At 47.5% G+C, this 19230-nt stretch overlaps 1 protein-coding gene across 6 annotated transcripts in view; it reads left to right on the forward strand.

The window, feature by feature from the left end:
• Vn (membrane-bound neuregulin protein vein) overlaps positions 1 to 19230 on the forward strand; it is a 176824-nt gene that overhangs the window by 85638 nt on the left and 71956 nt on the right. For all 6 annotated transcript variants that reach the window (XR_013003097.1, XM_076390424.1, XM_076390426.1 and 3 more), the window contains exon 2: positions 15248 to 15410. Coding sequence is in view for 5 of the 6 variants with exons in the window: in XM_076390424.1 (XP_076246539.1) it covers positions 15248 to 15410 (163 nt within the window). In the remaining variant the exon portion in view is untranslated. The remainder of the gene's footprint in view (positions 1 to 15247; positions 15411 to 19230) is intronic.

Raw genomic sequence — 19230 nt, forward strand, 5'->3', positions numbered from 1 at the left:
GCTCTGTGGACAGATTACATATCGAGCACACTAATAAGAGTAGTAAATCTCTCTTTACGCTGGAACTATTCAAATCACTATGTGATATCTGAATTTTTATCAGAGAGACAAAATTCAGGGTTTTCGAAGAAGAAATATTCGCATGAATTAAAGGAGGAGAATTCTGCAGCTTTGCTACGACGTGGATAGGAAATTCAATATTCATCAAAAGCCGAGTGCGTTTATTAAACAAGTCCCCGAGCTTCGGTGACGTCGCACGAAGAGAACGACGTTCCTCATGTTCCTGCGTCTCGAAGAAAGCTGCGTGACTCGAGGCGATTCGTGTCTCAAACCTCAAAACCTCGTGTCTGGAGCATCGCGCGGAGATATTCGAGCGCCGCCGGCTCAGAAATCGAAAAGAATGGATCCTCCGTGGGATTCGCCCTTGGCGTGGAATTTATTCGCGTAGATAAGTCTAAGGAGATCGAGTAAGAGCTCGATAGAGGGTGCATTTTTGAAATTGTAATGCTCCTGCGTTATCCATCTCCACACCTGACCAAGAATAACTCTCCAGAGCTTGTAGAAAAATCATTCCCTTCTATCCTCAGTGGTAATATCGTAGAACACTGAATCGCAGATTAAAACGTCCCTAGCTTTCCCAATTGCGCTGGGCAAAGAAAACAGGATCGATAGCTAAAAGTGAAAACTGCGTCCGAGAAAGAAAGGAAGAAATGTAACAACAAAGGAAACGCTTCGGTACTTTGTGTCGCTCGCGCGACGAGGAGTCCTTTTTCTAGCAGCAACTTCTCCGCCCATCGCGTTCCTCGCTCCTCTGCTAGTGTGAACGCGCCCTTAAAGCTGGAAACGCGCGAGACGTCTTTTCCAACTCTTTGTCCGGCCACGTTTAAATTAGAAATACCTCAGCGGCAGCTTTCGCCCGCTCGACGCCCGCAGAAACACTGTTGCAAGAAAATCGCGGCGGCGACACGCTGCTGAAATTCGAGCTCGCCTGATACCTAAGCCAGGACGTATATCTTGCTACCTCTGCTCGTCGGGGACTTGAAAAATTTCTGTCGCGCTGCACACCCCTCGATCCCCGACACGAACGCGCGCCTTTGAAAGTTCACCGTATTCTGGAGCTTCTCTGCAGGTTGGGTTCATTCTCGCGATCGACGCCTCCTTTCATCGGCTTCTTTCGAAGGGCTGCGCGTAGATAAACGCGAATCTGGGTTACGCTTCGCGAGACATATCGGAAGATAGATGAGCGTGTTTCAGGGCAGATGAGACGAGCCACTTGAGCGCGTTGACGCGAGAGAAATTCGCGACCCTTCAGTCCTCTTTCATGAAGCTGTCGATATTTAAAGTACAGCAGATTGCGGTCACAAAAAATTATCTTCCAATTGCAGGGTTCTTTGGGAACACTGAAGAGTGTTGAAGCTTCGTAAGTTGAAAAGAAATTGTATTTTAAATCGTCAGGGTGTTCTGGAAAGCATAGCGATGAATTTGATGGGGTGTCTGACCACTGCACGACCGATTCTACTTGCCAGGTTCCTTCAACCGTAGCGAGTGATCGCTGACCGGAATACTGCAGTTCAGCAAGGTATTCAAGAAATTTCGGACACTGATACGCAAACAATCCACCCCTGGCTAGCTACCCCGAAGAAAAACAGCCTCGAGGCGACTTCCGCTTATCCGGCGATGATGGGAACCGTCGAGATTGCGCTGCGAAAGCCCGCCGTCGGAAACTCGGATCCGTCTCCCACTTGTGTTTTCCCAGGAATGTAGCTTGTTATTTTGAACCCGTTTACAGACTTTTGCAGCTTCCACTTTGCTGCACGTTCAAAGGAAGGTGGTCAAGAGCGAACCTACAAATATGAGTGATTAAAGATATCGAGAGAAAATGTATGCAGATCACTTCTAATTCGTCACAAGTAGAATGATGTTTCACTGCACAGTCTTCCTTGCCTTTCCCTGAAATGTGAACGCAGCAGCGATCGATCCAGTTCCGCGAGCTACAGCGAGGAAATTCCAGGGAGGATCGCAAAAACAGGAGCCAAATTTATTTGGCCTCTCCCTTCGAATTATCGACGCCCTTTGACCTAAATTCTGCCTAAGAATTGTCACCCTAAATCCTCTCGCATCGCTGTAAGTCCTCAACTAAAAATATACCGGCAGAGAAAGAACTAGGCCGCAGGGGAATGAGACAGTCCCCTGTCAGCCCAAAATTCAGACGCGATTTCGACGAAACGAAAACACTAAACGCGGCGGGTTCTTCGACCAGTGACAAATTAGCATAAATTCAGCGCCGAACAGATGGCGTATTCTGTTCGGGATCAGACGAGCCATTATCCGCAGCCTGTCTCAGGACGTCCGCGTAATCCTTGCTCGTTAATTTCGTCTCGATCGGCCATCCACGTCCACTTTAGCCGAGTGCACTTTGCGCCGTTGTTGGCGACTCGGTGCACAAAGGAAGCCACGGTGAAACGATATCAGCGCGGCCTTTGATCGTCGACGGTTCACGCATCGATTCGCTGCGATAGTCGCTCGCGCGATTCCACCGATTCATTCGACACTGTTCTCTACACGAGGAACAGAGGGAAGCTCGGTGTGCTCGAAGCGGCCGAGAGCAGTTCGACAAAAAGAATGTCGACGAAGGCACGGTCGACCCGGTTTACAAACCGTCTCAGGTACGCGGCCAAGGAACAGCTCTTCGGGGCAGAATTTGAAAGTAAAAGTAAGGAGAGGGCGGCGACTAGAAACGCGGAAAAGTAAGGGAACTAGACGGGGGTTAATCCCAGCTTTTCCTCCTTAGAACCTCTTCGCTGCTTCTCTGAAGACCTCGTTTCCCCGATGCGATCGCGCTTAACAATACCACTATTCTCAAACGAGATGGCACCCCCGTCGTTTAGCAGCCGCGTTTCCCGGGACAGCGATCGCGTCCCTTCCCAGGGCACCAAGAGGGTGCGTGCCTGCGGGGGTAATCACGTACACGAACTAATTCCTCCGGCACATGGTTCGTGCGGCCTGCTTCGGAGCGCGACGCCCGAGAACGTGCTAAGAAACTCTTATGTCTGGCCTGGTTTCTGATCTACGATCTTCCACGGCGGGAGATTATTGAAAAAAGTCGAGGAAAAATTGCAGGCGTAATTCTGCTTCTCGGCCTTAAATCGACGCATCTTTTCAACTACTTTTCAGGGGAAAACTTCTGTTTTTATCTGCACATTCTTCCTTGAGGGAAAAGTTCCATGAGACTTCTCGGAATTTAGAACTCTCGTAAGACGATTTCAGGCTGCCTCAGCGTCACAGAATTTCTTCTTCCTCAAGTGTTATCAGTTACGAAGGCGCAGCGAATTCAATTGCCCGATTAGCACGGCCGAGATCAGCGACAGCCTTAATGCGTCGCGATGCCATTAAGCGCGTAGTTGGCGCTGCGTGGGTGTGTAGGGCGGCACACGACGGAGGCTGAAGCCGTTTTCTGGCCGGCTAGGAGACGCGCGAGGGAATTGGTCACGGCATGGAGTAGACAAATCGGTTTAGCCCTACTCGTTCGAACTTCCGCCTCTCCGCGGTGATTTAATCGACTGGGGGCTCATTGTCAGCGGGATCTCCATGTTAGCATGGCTGCGATTACGTCTCCGAGAGACGGAAGAGCTTGCAGGTCTTAACGATGGATTCTTTCTCCTCGGATCTTCCAGGCGTATCTTCATTAAACTTCCACGACCACTTCCCTCCGGAAGCTCGACGTTCGCGACCGTGGCGCGGGCTCCCGAGCGATGTTGAGATTAATTCATAAGAAACGAGATTATCAAGGAAGACAAAGAAACCGCGAGAAAAGAGGTCCACGTAATATAATAAGGCAGGGCGGGAAACAGCCAACAAAAGGGAACCAATTATCGCTTCATTAAATAACAACGACGCTTCCTAAGTTCAGCTAGACGGCTCGGGGAGATTACGGCGAGTTTCTTCAATTTGCGATTTAATTGCGCGTCTTGGCCGCGCTGAGCTCTATTCTTAAGTAGAACAAGACATGCAAAAATGTGGCCTGATAAGTAGAATAAGTGGAAGTGGTCTGAAATAGGATTCCTGTCGATATAGACAGGAGAGGTGGAAAAGGTGAGAAATAATTGTTGGATGAGGTAGGAGTGGTCGATTGTGGTCGGATATCCGGTCAAATTATCCTCGGGGTGAAAAGCATCGGTTAAGGAGTTTAGTCGCGAGACACTCGAGCCACCATCCACCCTCTTGTTTCCACCACTCGTTACCATTGTAAACGCAGCCCCGCGGCTCGCCCGCTCGAGTGTTTATTTAGCTTAACACTTGCTAATGCTTCCCCCATGGCATTCCACGGGCTGTTTATACTCCGGGTAGACGGCAGTCGAAGGGGAGAGCCCAGCAGGGGGTGGCGGTAACAAGAGGGGACGTCGCTCCAGTTTCACTCCCACGAAATTAGTGACGTCTGTTTGATCCCCTTCTCCACGACTTTTTTAAAAGCTCCAATGTATTTTTCTCGAATTTGGGAGTAGAAGAGTCTCTAGTCTTCGCCCAGAAAACCTATATTCCAAAAATTTAACTTAAAATTCTGTAGGAGTTTGTAATTTTAGGTAGCTTCAGAGAGATTTCTGAGGATTTTCTAGAAGTAACAAAATGGATATTTCTAGAAGCGAAAATAGAAGTTTCTCTTAGTAGAGTAGATGATCTAGGCGAGATTTTCCGGGGATCTCGAAGGCTCCACGTTTTTCTCGAAAAACAAACGTTTCCGCGTCCCTTGATGATTCGTTAAGAGGCAGAGAGAGGCCTCTCGAGGAGGCGCAGCGAGAAAGCGAGGTCAAACAAATAATACGATCTAGAAGGAGGGAGCCACGTCGCCTAATAATAGTTCGGGTCCGTGCTACCGGTTGTAATCTACGGGAAACCGAAATAGAAAGGTCGAAAAGGAGTAGAGGGAAAGAGAAGCGTCTGTGCACCGAGGAAAGCGCATTCGCAGAAAACGAAAGAAAATTACCGCTGCCCTTTTCTCTACTCTAACTCCCAAATTAGAAAACTATCACTTAACAAGCTTCATCCAACAGCCTACGATTCGACGCTCGATTAGACCCACAAGAAATTGGCTCTAATTGCGCAAACGTCGTCCAGCGTTTAGTAGGCGTCGCTAGCTCGTCGCTCCAGCTTTGCATCTAACCGAGGACTAGCCCAGGGCTCGAAACCAAGGGTCACTACCCTCTCAAACGCCAGAATGAACCAACCTCGAAGCAGACTCCCCAGAAATCCCTGGGCTAGACGCACCTATAGGCATACCTAGGCTCGCCCTTAAAGACGACCTACGTCTCCAGCACAGACGATTTTCTGCCTCTGAAAATCGTGGCCAACCTCCGCATCCCTGGAATCCCATCCCTCGCGTAGAATCGACGCGTTCAATTTATCTCGAGCTTAACGCGAGCTTCTCGCCGCGTTCTCACAGGCTTCGCGATTCTTGTAACAATAAATTACGAAGCCGTGTCCACGCGTGCCCGCTCGCTTCGCCCTTGGCAAATATACGAACCAGGAGAGCTGTTTACATCGTCGACAAGTGTTTATAGGCCGCGAGCTTACAATGTATCCGAGGCCGAGCGTTCGCGAGAGCTGCAGCCTGATCAAGCACGATCAGTTCAGGGCCATTTTTCCAGGGACGCGGCGATTTTTCCCGCTGCACCCTTTCCCGTTGTCCGGCTATCGATCCCTCTGTAAATAATGTACGGCGATTCGTGCCGCGCTGGACGGGGCGTATTTTTATGGTAACCGTTACTGGCGAGGCCGAACTTTCCTCGAAATGACCGTCGGTTCTTGGAAGAAACTTTTACATCCGGGGGATGAGCGGCGCATCTGCTCGCCGAGCGCCTCTCGAGCTACCTCCAGAGGCATTAAAAGCTTCCACGGTGAAATTGGAAGTTGTTGTTGTTGTCGGGGAGGTCCTTAAAAAATTATCGAGGAAAATTATTTACAACCCCTCCTAGAGAGTTTCCACTTGGCTGCCTCTAGGGGATGTTCCAGCGCGTGACGAAACCTCGTTCGGTTATCAACGCCGAAAATGAGGATAGTCGGGGGTGGGCCAGACATTATGCATGTACAAAGGTATCCTCGTTAAATTATCCGGAAGGTAGAGGAGTCGCGTGCAAGCCAGCCGAGTTCATTATGCGAGGAAAAGAATTCTGAGGTTCGAGGAGCAGTGCTCGTATCGCGGGGCTCCTCGCAATGCTGGAATTCGCTTTCTTGCACCGAGACATGTCTATCGGTCGGCCGACTCGTTAAAGGCTTCGGAGCATTCTTTCCTCGCCGTTTATTGCGCTGTCGCCGCTTCCACGACCCTCGTCGACGATAAGTTTTATATCCGTCGTCTCGAAGGCGGCTCGAAAAATCGCTGGCCAATTCCGAGGAGTCCAGCTGGAAAAGAGAGTTCAGCGACCAGGAGCCACGACCCGGTACTTTCCATTTGTCTTCCAGGGACTTCCCTAATTCGATCGCTCCTTGAACAAAGGTCGGGGGTTTCTAAGAAATAACGATTCTATTTCAGTTTCAATTCTTGAATGCTGAAGGAGTACAGAGCTGCTTTTTAGGAGTAAAAGCGAATCTACTTGCTGAAATTTCGATATTTGAATATTTTTATGTTTGAATATTTGAATATTTGAATATTTGAATATTTGAATATTTAAACATTTGAATATTTGAATATTTAAACATTTGAATATTTAAATATTTGAAAATGGTATATTTAGGAATAGCAAAAATGTCTATATCATAGTGCCATTGACAAAACATATATATATATTTATATTTAGTGGCCTAATGAACAAACTGACGCTATTCGAAATAATGAATCACTGTGGAGTCGATACTGAGTATCGATATCCAATGGGACAAGTGAAATAAATAACTATGTATAAATAAATCGATGAGCAAATGGGGTCCAGGCGTAGTTCTGGCAGGCCACTTAAAGTCGTTCGTTTCGAAACGGTTATCGGATGAATTTTTAATTGGCTTCCGCGGGCTAATGCGCTTCGCTACCGGAGATAGGATTTTCGATGAGGGATATTGCAGGGTGGGAAGGGGGTTGCGGTGGACAAGGTGCTCGGTAAAAATTGGAACTCTCGGCCAGCGAGGTTCTCGAAAAAGCCTGGTTTAAACCGATTCCCGCGGCGTTCTCGCGGCACGCGCGGCCCAGAGATACATTTTCCTGGTAAATAAAATATCGCGACAGACTAAAAAGAACCTGGGGGCAATTTATCGAACGTCGCGCTACAGTTATGCGCGACCCTCGCCACCGCCAACCCCTTCCTTTTTCGCCTCTTTTTCCCCGCCCTCCTCGTCACTTGACGCTCACCCCGTTTTCCCTCTGTTTTTATTTTCTCCCCTTTCTCTGTCCTCTCCATTTTTTTTCGCCCACCAGCGCGAGAGTGCACCGACGGTCGTAAATTGCCGGATGAAAAATTGCGGGCGAATTATTATAAAATTAGGGGCCACACGGTATCGATGTTACAACGACGGGTCGAATTAACCTCGCCAGTGGATTCGTCGCTGTTAACGAGTATCGACAACGAACGACGAGACACTGAAAAGGATGGAAATCTGTGTACCGCTGGGTCTCGTAAATCGAGCGACGTTTAATTGACAGACCGACAACCTTCGAAATAATGAATCACATTCAGCGCGTGATCTTTCAGCTCCAAAGTTTACGGTTTGTCAATTTTTCACATGACAAATGAAGTGAACCTGTCACCAAGACCTAATTCAAGTTTTCCTACGATGGATGCCAATTACCCAGAAATTTCTATCTATAATGAAACACAGCCAGGCAAGCCACTTTTCCTCCGCTATACACTCCTCACAGTTCAGACCTTCGTTTCCAGTGAATCTTTTTACCTTTTCATAGCTACTGAAACAATTTGATTCCTGGATACCAACACGAATGACAATCACGAACTACATTCTCCCTGAAAGAAAGCATATTTCCTTGGCAGGGAAAAAGTGCCAGGAAACAAGGTACCGAATGACCCAGGCGGTTAACCTGTCCATTTACCCAAAGCCAGGTGCCAGACAGGAACAAGCGACTTCGTATCACTCTGAACAAAAGGAACCGCAATATTTGCTAGGCGCTGCCGCCCACCGCAAGCCTCGTCCTCCCTTGTACACCTAATTCTCTTTGTTTCGTGCCTTCTAAACTCCCATTCGCGACTCTGCTTTATTACAAGAATAAAACAGACGTCGAAGCAGTCGGGTTCGTCGATGTTATCCGACGAATTGGCTCCTAAACTGAGAGACAGACGGCCCCTGCTCGCGCTTGATTAACGCGATAAAGCGTGCAGCTAGAGTCGGCCGAGCGAGTTGCGTTTTAATTAACGCGCGATCCCGACTCGTCTGGCCGCGCGTCCGAGTCAAGCTGTCGACATGGGACGAGACGAAAGACTAGTAAAAGGAGGAGACGTCCCGCGGGAATGGGGAAGACGAATGGCGGCGACGCTCATAACACTGTTCGAGAGCGTTAATCGATGCCTTGTGAAAACGAAAAGGGGATAAAGGACGAAGGCTGCGCTGGCGGATGAGCTTCGTCTCGTTAACTCGCGTGCACAGTTCCCTTGCAATTAAAAGGAAAAACGGTGGGAAGAAATTGCGACTATTTAAGCTTCACCTATCGATGTAATGGGAAGCAGACCTCGAAACGAGACTTCTACGACGCGCTTCCTGTGCAGACCTGACTTTTTCGAAGTCGTTACTGCTTAGTCGTGTGTGAAGCTTTAGAACTGAGCCCTTAAAGCTATGTCTACACTGAGGCAACAACGAGCAATATTCTGTTCTCTTATTGCTTATAGAGTGTAACTAAAATATTAAAATACGCGTTCTTGGGCGTACATCCATTTGAAGTTTTCATTGTCTTTATGTCTAGAACCTATAGTATAGTTGAAGGGAGAAGTAAGAAGAAAACGAAGACTAATAAAATCTGAAGCGTTTGAAGCTTCATTTTCGAGGTACTAATTGCCTGATACACCCTTAACCGCGCGCAATTTGAATGGGAATATTTATAATACAAAGGAAGCTAGACAATCTTAATCTTCTTACGTATTTCCTTGGTGCTTGAACGAACTGAACTCGTAACGCGAAAGGGCTTCCACGGCGACGATGAAAAGTCGGAAATTAATCGGCCTCGAGTTCGCAGCCCTCTGTCCCCTCTGCTTCCTTTTCACCGCCACGATTCGAGCGCCTCGAACTTCGAAACAACAGCCTCTCCATCCCCCATTATTATTGCTAATCGACAAAGCAAAGATGCTGGAGTAATTAATTCCACGGTGCAGTTACTTTGCTGGAACTTAAAGTCTCGACTCGACTTCCTTTGAGCGCCGACTCTGTGACCACTATCGTGCAGGGATCCCCACTTCCTCAATCGGGTGCAAGTCCGAGAGATGTTTCGCGCCCTCTCTCATTTATTCCACACTCGCGACTGTATAGAAACCAAGAAGAGTAACGAACGCCAGAGTTTCGCTAGTTCCTGGGAAAGTTCGCCGAATTTTACGGTTAGTGGGCAAGTTCGTGAATTACCGTGAACAAATCAGACAACTTTTCCCTGGACGCCGTTTAATTTCCCCGCTAACGACTTTTCGCGTCTGCCGCGTCTGAATCGCGCCGCGTGGCGGGAATAGTCGTTCGACCAAGAACGCATTTGTTTCCGACCGAGAGGGTATTGAGAAGTGTTGCTTACTGAGGGGGAATCTTCGTCGAGTAAACTCTTCAGGAAAATTGGAAGAAGGAACGAGTATTTGGGTTAAGTATAATTGTTCAGTCAAATGTACCGGTACCTAGACACTTAAGATGTGAAATGTGCCAGTAAGTAGACAATCCTAAAAATTGCATCCCAGTGGTAGCTTATACTTATAGTAAATGTATTAGAATTGAAGCTTAAAATGAAATAAAATTATCTCTAGTGTTCAGGTGCCAAGACATGGTCAGTTACTGGAATATTTATTTTACTGAAGCGGAGTCTTTATAGAGTAAACTCTCCAGGGAAATCGGAAAAAGGGACGACTTTCCATGCTGGTCAATTAAATCGATAAGAGCGGAAGGAGCGAATGAAAAACGACGCTGCGCGATTAACCGCGATTAAATATTTGTAGAAATCGATCGGCAATCAGGTGCGTACAGCTGGTCACGTCCGGTAGACTCGATTACAGACCGGATAACGGAAAACGTTCTCTGCCCGTGAACCGAAAGCGATTAACCGCACGGAACAAAGGTGCACACGCACAGACCAGCCCCCCCACGATGCGTAAGCCCGAATTAATCGGCTCGGAAGCCCATCGCGAAACCGGCCAATATCGAATCTTCTGTAAATAACGAGATCCGTCCTTACGCTACAAAACGATTCGTTTGAAACTGTTAAATCAAAGATTCGATATCGAGTCGAGCAAAAAGGGGGCCTCGATCGAGTTCAAAGTCGACGGGCAGCGGGAACATTGGCGGAGCGCAAACACGTAATAACACATCGCGATCGACAACGTCGATTTGAATACCGGCGAGCAAACGACGTGCAAATCTCTCGATCGACGAGACGTCATAGCTCCAAGGGAAACAAAGAGTCAGCCGAGTCAAACGAGGGAAAAGGATGGGAGGTAGAAGCAACAGCGACGATTTCGCGTCGGATTTGACGTCGCGTGCACAGTCGCGATACACAGAGCAGGCTGTCGACGATGGCACGATACCGATGGAAACGCTACCTTTTCAGGCCCCTATCTGGCCGTCGTCGAAACGCGTTCCCAACACGCTGATGGACAAAAGATTTCCCCGGAAATTGCACAATCGCACGGTATTCGAGCCCTTTATATTAAACGCTTTTGATAACTAATCACAGGCGTGAAACATTGAGGTGTTACGTGTCGGCTAGATAAACCTGTCCCGTGAAAAATGAGCATCTCCGGGCTCTGACTAAGGAGCGACATAAGGTAAATGTCCCAGTAGTTGACCATGTCCCAGTACCTGAACACTAACGTTCATTTTATCCAACTTTAGGCTTAAATCCTAATGTAACCTAATTACAAATAAAAACTAGTGGCATAAAATGGTATCCACAGTTTCTGTAACCTCACAGTTAAAATATCAGGACATACAGTTTTAGGTTGTGTACTTACTGGAACATTCACTTTAATTGTCGCGTGAAGGTGAGGTGCGAGACAGTGGATCATCGACGAAGAAGAAAAGGGTCGGGGCATGGATCGATCACTCTGAACACGAGGTCGGGCCTCGTCACAAGCCGCTGGTGCACCGCGGGAACTATGAATCAAGCAACCAGCGTGGCCAGTCGCCGCAACCCCCTGTTTCCACCCCAGGCCGAACGACGCCAGGCATCCCGTCAGCCTAGGGGCAACGTGGCAACGCGCTATTTGTTATTTCGCTCTTTCGGCGACGCGTTCATTAATCAACCTCGTCGCTCTCTTTGCCGGTCGCTCAGCATGTTTCATCCCTTGTAGCGGACCGTGACATGCCGCCCGACAGACTCAGCATCGCTTTTTTCTTCCCGGGTCTCCGCTTTTCTTCCGTCCTTCCGCGGACGCGATCGATAGCACGCGAATGGACGAATCTAGAACGCGGCGGATGCTTCGCGGTGAAATGAAACGAGATTTCTTTGGAGGAGTAAGGCGGAAGCAAGTAGTACGAGTCAAGCGACAGGTCTGAGACGTTTAAAATGGCTGGAGAGCAAGTATTATTGAAAGTATTTTATACTCAAGAGGTTTAGTTATACACTTCGGAATAAAATTGAAGAGTGGATGTAAAGAAGACTAGAAGTACGAAAATTAAAGTCATGAGAAAAGCGGTTTACTGATAATAAGCTTCGTGTGAATATCCTTTTTATGAAAGGAAGCAGTTCTTTAAAAATGGCAATTATAGTCTAAAAATTGTCAATGTTTGAGCTGTTGTAACTTCGCGAAAAAATATCGCACAGCAGAGTGCCTGCGCTCATTTTACAGGGCAAATCCTCTACTTTATCACCCCTGAATTGTATCTTTACATCCCTGACACATAAGCTTTAGTTGACTCAATAATTCATGTAAGCTAAAGTCGCAGTAGAATAGGTCAACGCATTGTCAGACATCGCTGAATAATCGACCTCCTTTAGCTGACCCTCTGACGAAGGTTCTCACCATTATTTTTCTGCCTTCCTAGGGGTCTACTAACCCATTACAATACTTCCCCTATTCCATGAACTACAAATCGAACACAGTTCCTCTCCTAGGGATTTCCCATCTTCGCTAAACGAGTGGACCCTGCGGTCAGAGAAGTCATTAAAAAATCAGAATTCTGGGGACTCGGTTGCCGCCAGGATTAAGCCGCGAAGAATATTAATTCGACGGCCATAGGTAAAGTGCTTTTACGCGTCCCGATGAAAGCAGTCGAAAGCCGACGAGCTGGCGTAGACGATGCCTGAAATCCAGTCGGAGAGGATTTCGCATCTGATTCCCAGCGCGCTAGCCAGTCTATTCGTTATTAACTGGCCGCGTACGCGACCAGTCGGAAAGGAACGGTGGAAAAACGCGGGAGGAGAAAGGGAGGGGCAGCAGCGACAGGAAACGAGCGAGGGAAAATGGAGGAAGCGGCTGATGGGAAGGGCCGAAATGCGGATATTCACGGTATTCCCATGATGCCAGAGGCCGCGCACGGTTCTCCCCGGGAAACGTCATTTAACGATTAGCCGCGGCGAGCTGACGCCGAAATTCAAATTTAAATGGCACTCGCGGGAGACTCGATCGGACCTCGAGTTCGGCCTGAATTTATGCTGAAATTTCAGCCTGACGCGGGGACGGGACAGAGGCTAGCGAGACGTAGAAGACTGAGCCGAACAAGCGGGAAGAAGAATTGCCCTGTGCCCCGAACAGAGGGCTCGTTCTTCAAAAAGTCAGTCCTGACCTCCACTAGAACGCGAAAAGCCGTTTCACATCGGACAGTTTTTGCCGCTGTCCAGCAATGGACAATCGGTCCTTCGTCTTGCCATTTTCCAACCGTTTTTCTTCTCTTCGCTGAAGACAGCGAAACCTGGCGATATATCTTTTAAAATTAGAGCGGTCGATTGTCAGAAGTGGAAGAATCCTAAAGGGAAATGGCAAAGTCGCGCGGCAGGGCTGGTGTTACGTTAACTGTCAAGCCTCGGCGTTTCTGTAAGATATGGACTGACGCAAACGAGCCAGACGAGAGGCAAATCCGCAGTCCCGGCGACGCTATTCAGGATTACCGTATGCGGCGAGGAATACGAAGCTGGCACCGTAAGTTTCGCTACACGGCGACGACGACATTGATGGAAACGTATTAAATGCCCGAGGCGTTCTCGTTGCGATGCGGAACGTCCTGGATAATTCGAGCGTCGCGTTTCGGCTCTCCTGGGAACGCTGTAATTACGTCGAGCACGCTACTCAAAATGCCGCTTGTCGAAGAAGCTGTAAGCGTCGATGAAAAATTGCGACGAATTCCGAGACGGTGCGGAAAAGCACGAGGGAGATGGATATGATTAAGCTTCCAGGTTTGAAGCACGAATAATCGCATATTTGCTTAAAGTTCCTTTAATCTCCTATTATGAAAAATGCAAGTTGAAGGGCTTGGTACAACAACTGGTCTAATTTTTAGCAAAAACGACTATGTATTTGTGTAAATTTTAATGTGCTTTAATACTGAATATTTTTTGTTGCTAATATTGCAAAGTTTTTAGTCCTTTAATTATACTTGGAGCACTTCAATTGAGACAAACTCTAATTTTTCATAAATGTGAGTTATATAGTTTCGCTTTAAAGCCAAGGGAATATGTAGCTAGTAGCATATAGACAGAAATAGCTGGAATTGCATTGAAAGAGAAACACTCAATGGCAGTTGACCGAGAGAATCATAAAGGTGCGTCGCAGCGGCGAAGAGTGTATCCATTTTATTTGGTCCGCTGCATATACAGTGGAGCAAGAAGCTAATAACGAGCTCGCTCGCGAGAGGTGTAGATCAATAAGAGTCATACCGGAAAATCCCAGGCGAGGCATCCACTCGATTGTTGAACTCGAGTAGAAAGGAAGAGAATCGAGAACGTAACGAGAGGGGTCGACACAAAATTGCAGAGACCGCCAAAGAAGCTCCAGCTAGTGGTGTCACCTCGTTATTATTATTCTCTGACGTCCGCCGCGGACATAATGGAACAGCGCTTATTGAATATCTGCCTTGGCCCCGGGACCGAGAAGTCTAATATTTCCCGTGGAAATAATGCCAGGATCGCGTAAAGGATTTCTTTGCGACCGGAAGGACTCTTTCTGCCTCGGCTACGACTTTTTTATTATTCAGTCATTTGATCTCGTCACGAGAAGGTCTCGATGAAAGTAACAGATCTATAATAGAAACGTATTATGAGAAATAAGGAGATATGCAGAATCAAGTACGCTGCAGTCTCCTATTTCTGTGATATTTAATGAATGCTAATTTCAAGGAAGTAAAATGAAATTTTCATAGCTTTAAAGAAGCTTCGAGAAATATCTTCTTCAGGTATTTTTACAAGTATTCAAACGTTCTATTATTTCAACCTTCAAAGTTCCAGTCACTCGAGGACACTGCTCTTAACCGAACAGATCCTTTGAGAAAATAGGTAGATAAACGCATCCATTGCCGAAAGGAGTCGTCTCCTCGGATTCGATTCCTCAAAGAGACTTATAGTACTTCAAGTATTTTTCATTCCACCCCACCACTCTGGAAACTCTGGTAGAAGCAAGATTGCACCCCTGCTCCTCGTTCCCTTTGAGCCCGTAGAAGCTCTTAAACGATCGCCTAACTTTACGAGCTAGACTCCTATACCCTAGAATCTCCGAAGAAATTATTACCAAGAATAGGCAGACATCCAAACGATGCAACTTTTTTCTAACGCAGATCGTTTCGGTTAAGACACGTATTGCTTCATAGAGTTGTTCCTCTCCGAGAGAAGTACGGCTCTCCAAAAGTTTATTAAAACTCCGCTACGATTTCGTTCGGAAGTTCCCACGAAACTTCGGGACACGTAGTTGCAGGGAAAGTTCGAAAGTGGATACCTTAAGAATTCTCTTTCGACAGCGCAGATTCAGTCGCGCTGAAATTCAACGCGCGTCAGAATTCCCCGCGAAAGAAGTCACAGTGCTGGCAATTCTCTCTTTAATTGTTCACGGGATATCCGATATCTCCTGCCATCTGTAGTTTAACACATTGTTCAAGTTTATAAAGCTTCAAGCGAGATTTTAATCCATACGATGTTTGATTTCAGTGAGGGAGGTCACGTTGTCCGAGCTCAGGGACTCGATAGCGAGGTTACGCGAAAGAGTGAAGCTAGTATGCCGGACGAGGGGTTCCCCACCCCCAAGGGTGCACTGGCTGAAAGATGGGATACCACTACAGCCACGCAGAGGCCTCAGGATTCAACACAAACGGTGAGTGACGTCCATAACGACTCGAAAATTTTCGGAAATCAGCGTCCCTCCTTTCCATTCCTCGTTTATCACAGACCACTATCATTTCTCTCGAGGAAACGCGACACGACTCGGAGGACTGCTAATCTCGTCGGTGATTAGTATTCACAAACGGAGGGTAGAAGCTATGGTTAAAAAATTGAGCAGTAGGGGACTCGGAAGAACAGCATAGTAATGTGCCAGCGGTTTCGCGTGTGTCCGCGGAAAAGTTCGAGTAATGACTTGTCGAGAGGCTCGGACTATTCATTTAGAGGCAACGTAGGCTCAGAGTGCCACCGCTGCTCGTAATGACCACTGGGAACTCGAACCTCGAAGCCTACAATTTTTGGCCTCACGAAACGCGGGGATTACGGGCGTCGTTGCGTGAAAAGCGTATAACGAGAGAACCTTTCGATTGATTTGTTAATTCGGTGTTCGGAGAGGATCGAAGAGAAGCATTCACAAGTACGCATTAATTGCCAGTTAACGCAGCTTCGTATTTGGCACCGATTTCGTTGAACTTTCGCTTCCTTCCTCCCTCGTCCGTCATCCTCTCCCCTGATGCAGCGGACCTCCTAATATCGTTGCCAAGAATAATACTCGCGTTACATTGATTTTTAGCCTGCTGTCGCGTGCCGTCGAGCAATCGATCCTAACGACATAGTCGCTATTGTTACGACCTCGCGATTCTCTTATTGCCGCTACGCGATAACTAGAATTCGCGGCTGGAAAAGATTGAAACTGGCTCGAAAGTTCTCAGAGAAGTGCAGCGAATTCCACTTGGATCTGTTTTCTTTAGCCACGAGTGGATCGACGAAAGGGTGATGGCAGCCAGCGGGCGTTTCGCGTCGCGAGCACGTGTCGAGCGCGTTAAGGCGATTGGCAGTTTGTAAATCTCTCGGTGCACAGTGGTTCCCTGGGCCAGAGGCACGGCCCTGGGAGCTGTAATAATTTCAGACGGCCTTTCGGTCGGATTTACTATCCACGGAGGAACGATTATAGCGAAGGAGCCAGCCCTCTCCGCTGATGACTCAACTGTTGGCAAGACTCTCGCCTCCTACCACTCTTTAAAGATGATGTATTCGTGTGGCACGCGTGCTCGTGTGCGTGCTCGTGTGCGTGCTCGTGTGCGTGCTCGTCACGAGCATATCGTAATGGAAACTCTGCGGCTTCTTTTTCTCCCTGACGTCTCCAGTTTCTGACTTTTCCCGCCTCCTCTCCATTTCCCGTATTTTCCGCCTTAATAACGCTCACACAAGATTCTTTCCATGTTTGTCTCTCGAAGAGATCTTTTGAGGACTCTCGAGCAGAATTGAAGGCTCGTAGAGTTTGCCAAAGGGATTGGCTTTTTGTCAGCGGATGCTGCGGGTTCGATGGAAATTCCACGAGAGTTTGAGCGATTTTTTATATTTTACGTAATCTGTTGCGTGGGGTGTTCCTCTTCTCCGAGTGACTCGAGACACGTTCGTGGGATAATAAAAGAAAAAGCTCGCGACACCGCGAACGTGCAGTGCGTGCTCCGTCGTAATTTCCAATTACTGTCCACTGTGCAGGCGACACACGGTCGTTCAGCTCGAAACATGCCGAATGAGCCTCGTCGTAAAGTTCCGTGTGTCGTGCTGTCCTTTGATCCTTCGTGAACATAAAATCGTCGGTAGTATTCCGTGTTCGCGTAATCGTGAGAAGAGCGTGTCCTATCTGCAACGCGTAGCTCTCTGAACTTCACGACCATTCGAGTCCCTTCGACCACTGAAAAGCTTCAACGTTTCGATAATGAAATGCCCCCAGCTTTTCCCTTGTCCTGTGTCTTTGAAGGAGATCAGGCAGATAATGAGACGGCGAAAAGGGTTAGAGGAAAACGTGGCAGCTGAAAGCAGCGTTAATTTGCTGTAGTGTTCGATCGACAAAGCTCGGTGCAAAGCACCAATGCAATCGTATTAAGTAATAATCAAGCAGGCGTGGGAGTAGCAATTCTCCTCGAAACCCTTCCTCGCAAAGTCTAAAAGTCTTCTTTAAACCTGCCCACAATTTTTCATTTTTCCCAAGTGAGAAAAACTTTTAAGTGCTTTTCTATCGCCCTCTTCAACCCGACTCGCCTCAATCCCAGCTTTCATCCGCGAGAACGTAGCTTCGCAGGCTAACGAGGAAATTCGTACCGATAAATCAGACGCCAAACGGCCATTAGGTAATGCGTTCAGTGCCAATCAAACATCGCCGATGGTTCGAGAATCGAAAATCAATAGAGAGGCGAAAGTACTTCGCACTGTTATTTCTAAAGATATTAAGCCCCGATAGGAATTCTTCTTACTGGCTGCCCCCGTAATGAATCGCCGTTATGAGGCGGCAGTGGAACGCGGGGGTGAGAAACAAGAGATGGGTGAAATTAAAATTCATTGGACGAACGTCTTTTCTGGGCGGTTCAACAGAGGCGTGCAGCTCCTCGCAATTATAACATTTACCCGTTAATTTACGGGCGAGGGGCGCAAAGAACGTCGCGGAACCACCCTCGATAAGGACTCTTACAGCGCGGTGCACTTTTGTCAGGCGGCTTACCCCGCCTGTGCTTACGGATGACAAATTAGCGAGATAACTACTGCCGGCCGGATAATAAACGCTCGGAACACGGTTGTACGTAACGGCGACGCACGAACGTGATAATTTCGGAATAATTGCCAACCACAAGCGCCTGCATTGATCAAACTTCAACGAAGAGCGCGCGATTCGTCTTCGCCGCGCCACGCGCACTCTAGCTTGATTAATTGTTAATATTAATTTCGTGGCCGGATATCGGCCAGGCTTCCGACACGGCCGTTCGTCATATCGACGGTCACTAGTCACTGGGATTAATTTCACCGCGGCGAGGTTTAATCGACGACTTGTGGCTCGTTCTTTGGCTCGCTCCCGCGAATCCACGGTCATGCGTTTCGTTTAATCAGCAGGAAACGCGATTTCAGATACATTTCTAGCTAAGAATATTGGGACACTTGCTCGATCACATCGTATGGATTTCGAAAGAGTTCTAAAATCAGTAACAAATTGCACTTTAAGCGCCTTAAATTTGTGTGAAATGTGTCTGACTTAGGACTTATTCTACTGTCAGAGAGCACTGGTCTGCTGAAACGCAGCGAAATCTGTAGAATGTCTCAAGTCAGACATAATAAAACCAGTAGGATAAGTCTTGAGTCAGACACAGTAACATCTGTAGAATAAGTTCCAAGTTAGACACGGAGAGATAAGTAGAGGCTTCAGCCAGACACAGAGAAATCAGTAGAATAGGTCAAGTGAGATATAGTAAAATCAGTGGAATATATCCCATGTCAGACATACTAAAACTAGGAGGATAAGTCCCGAGTCAGACACAGCAGAATCAGCAGAATAAGTTTCAAGCCAGATATAGAGAAATCAGTAGAATAACTTCCGAGTCAGACACAGCAAAATCTCGTCCTAGTTTAACTTATGGAATCACCCCTCAATATTTCTGATCATTGACGATTTACATTGTAAAATGAAAGTTCATTGAAGATAGTAAGTGTTATATTTTTAGACTAGGGTGTATCTCGTACGAAGACATTAGATTCTCAAAGGCGATAAGTAAAATACTATCGAATTTTTATCGATCCCCAGAGCACCTGACCGATACAGGACGCGAGCTATTACGTGATTGCAGGCTTGCAAAACGCATTACGTCTACGTCGAGCAACTGGTTCCTTTGAACCCCACGATCGGACGTTCGGCGTTGCGTCTCGTCGATACGAGAAATTAATGGAATATCGCAATAGGCGAAAGAAGTCGGGGATCCTTT

This window comes from Calliopsis andreniformis, unplaced genomic scaffold, assembly GCF_051401765.1.
Source record: "Calliopsis andreniformis isolate RMS-2024a unplaced genomic scaffold, iyCalAndr_principal scaffold0022, whole genome shotgun sequence".
In the NCBI taxonomy this organism is placed as follows: Eukaryota; Metazoa; Arthropoda; class Insecta; order Hymenoptera; family Andrenidae; genus Calliopsis; species Calliopsis andreniformis.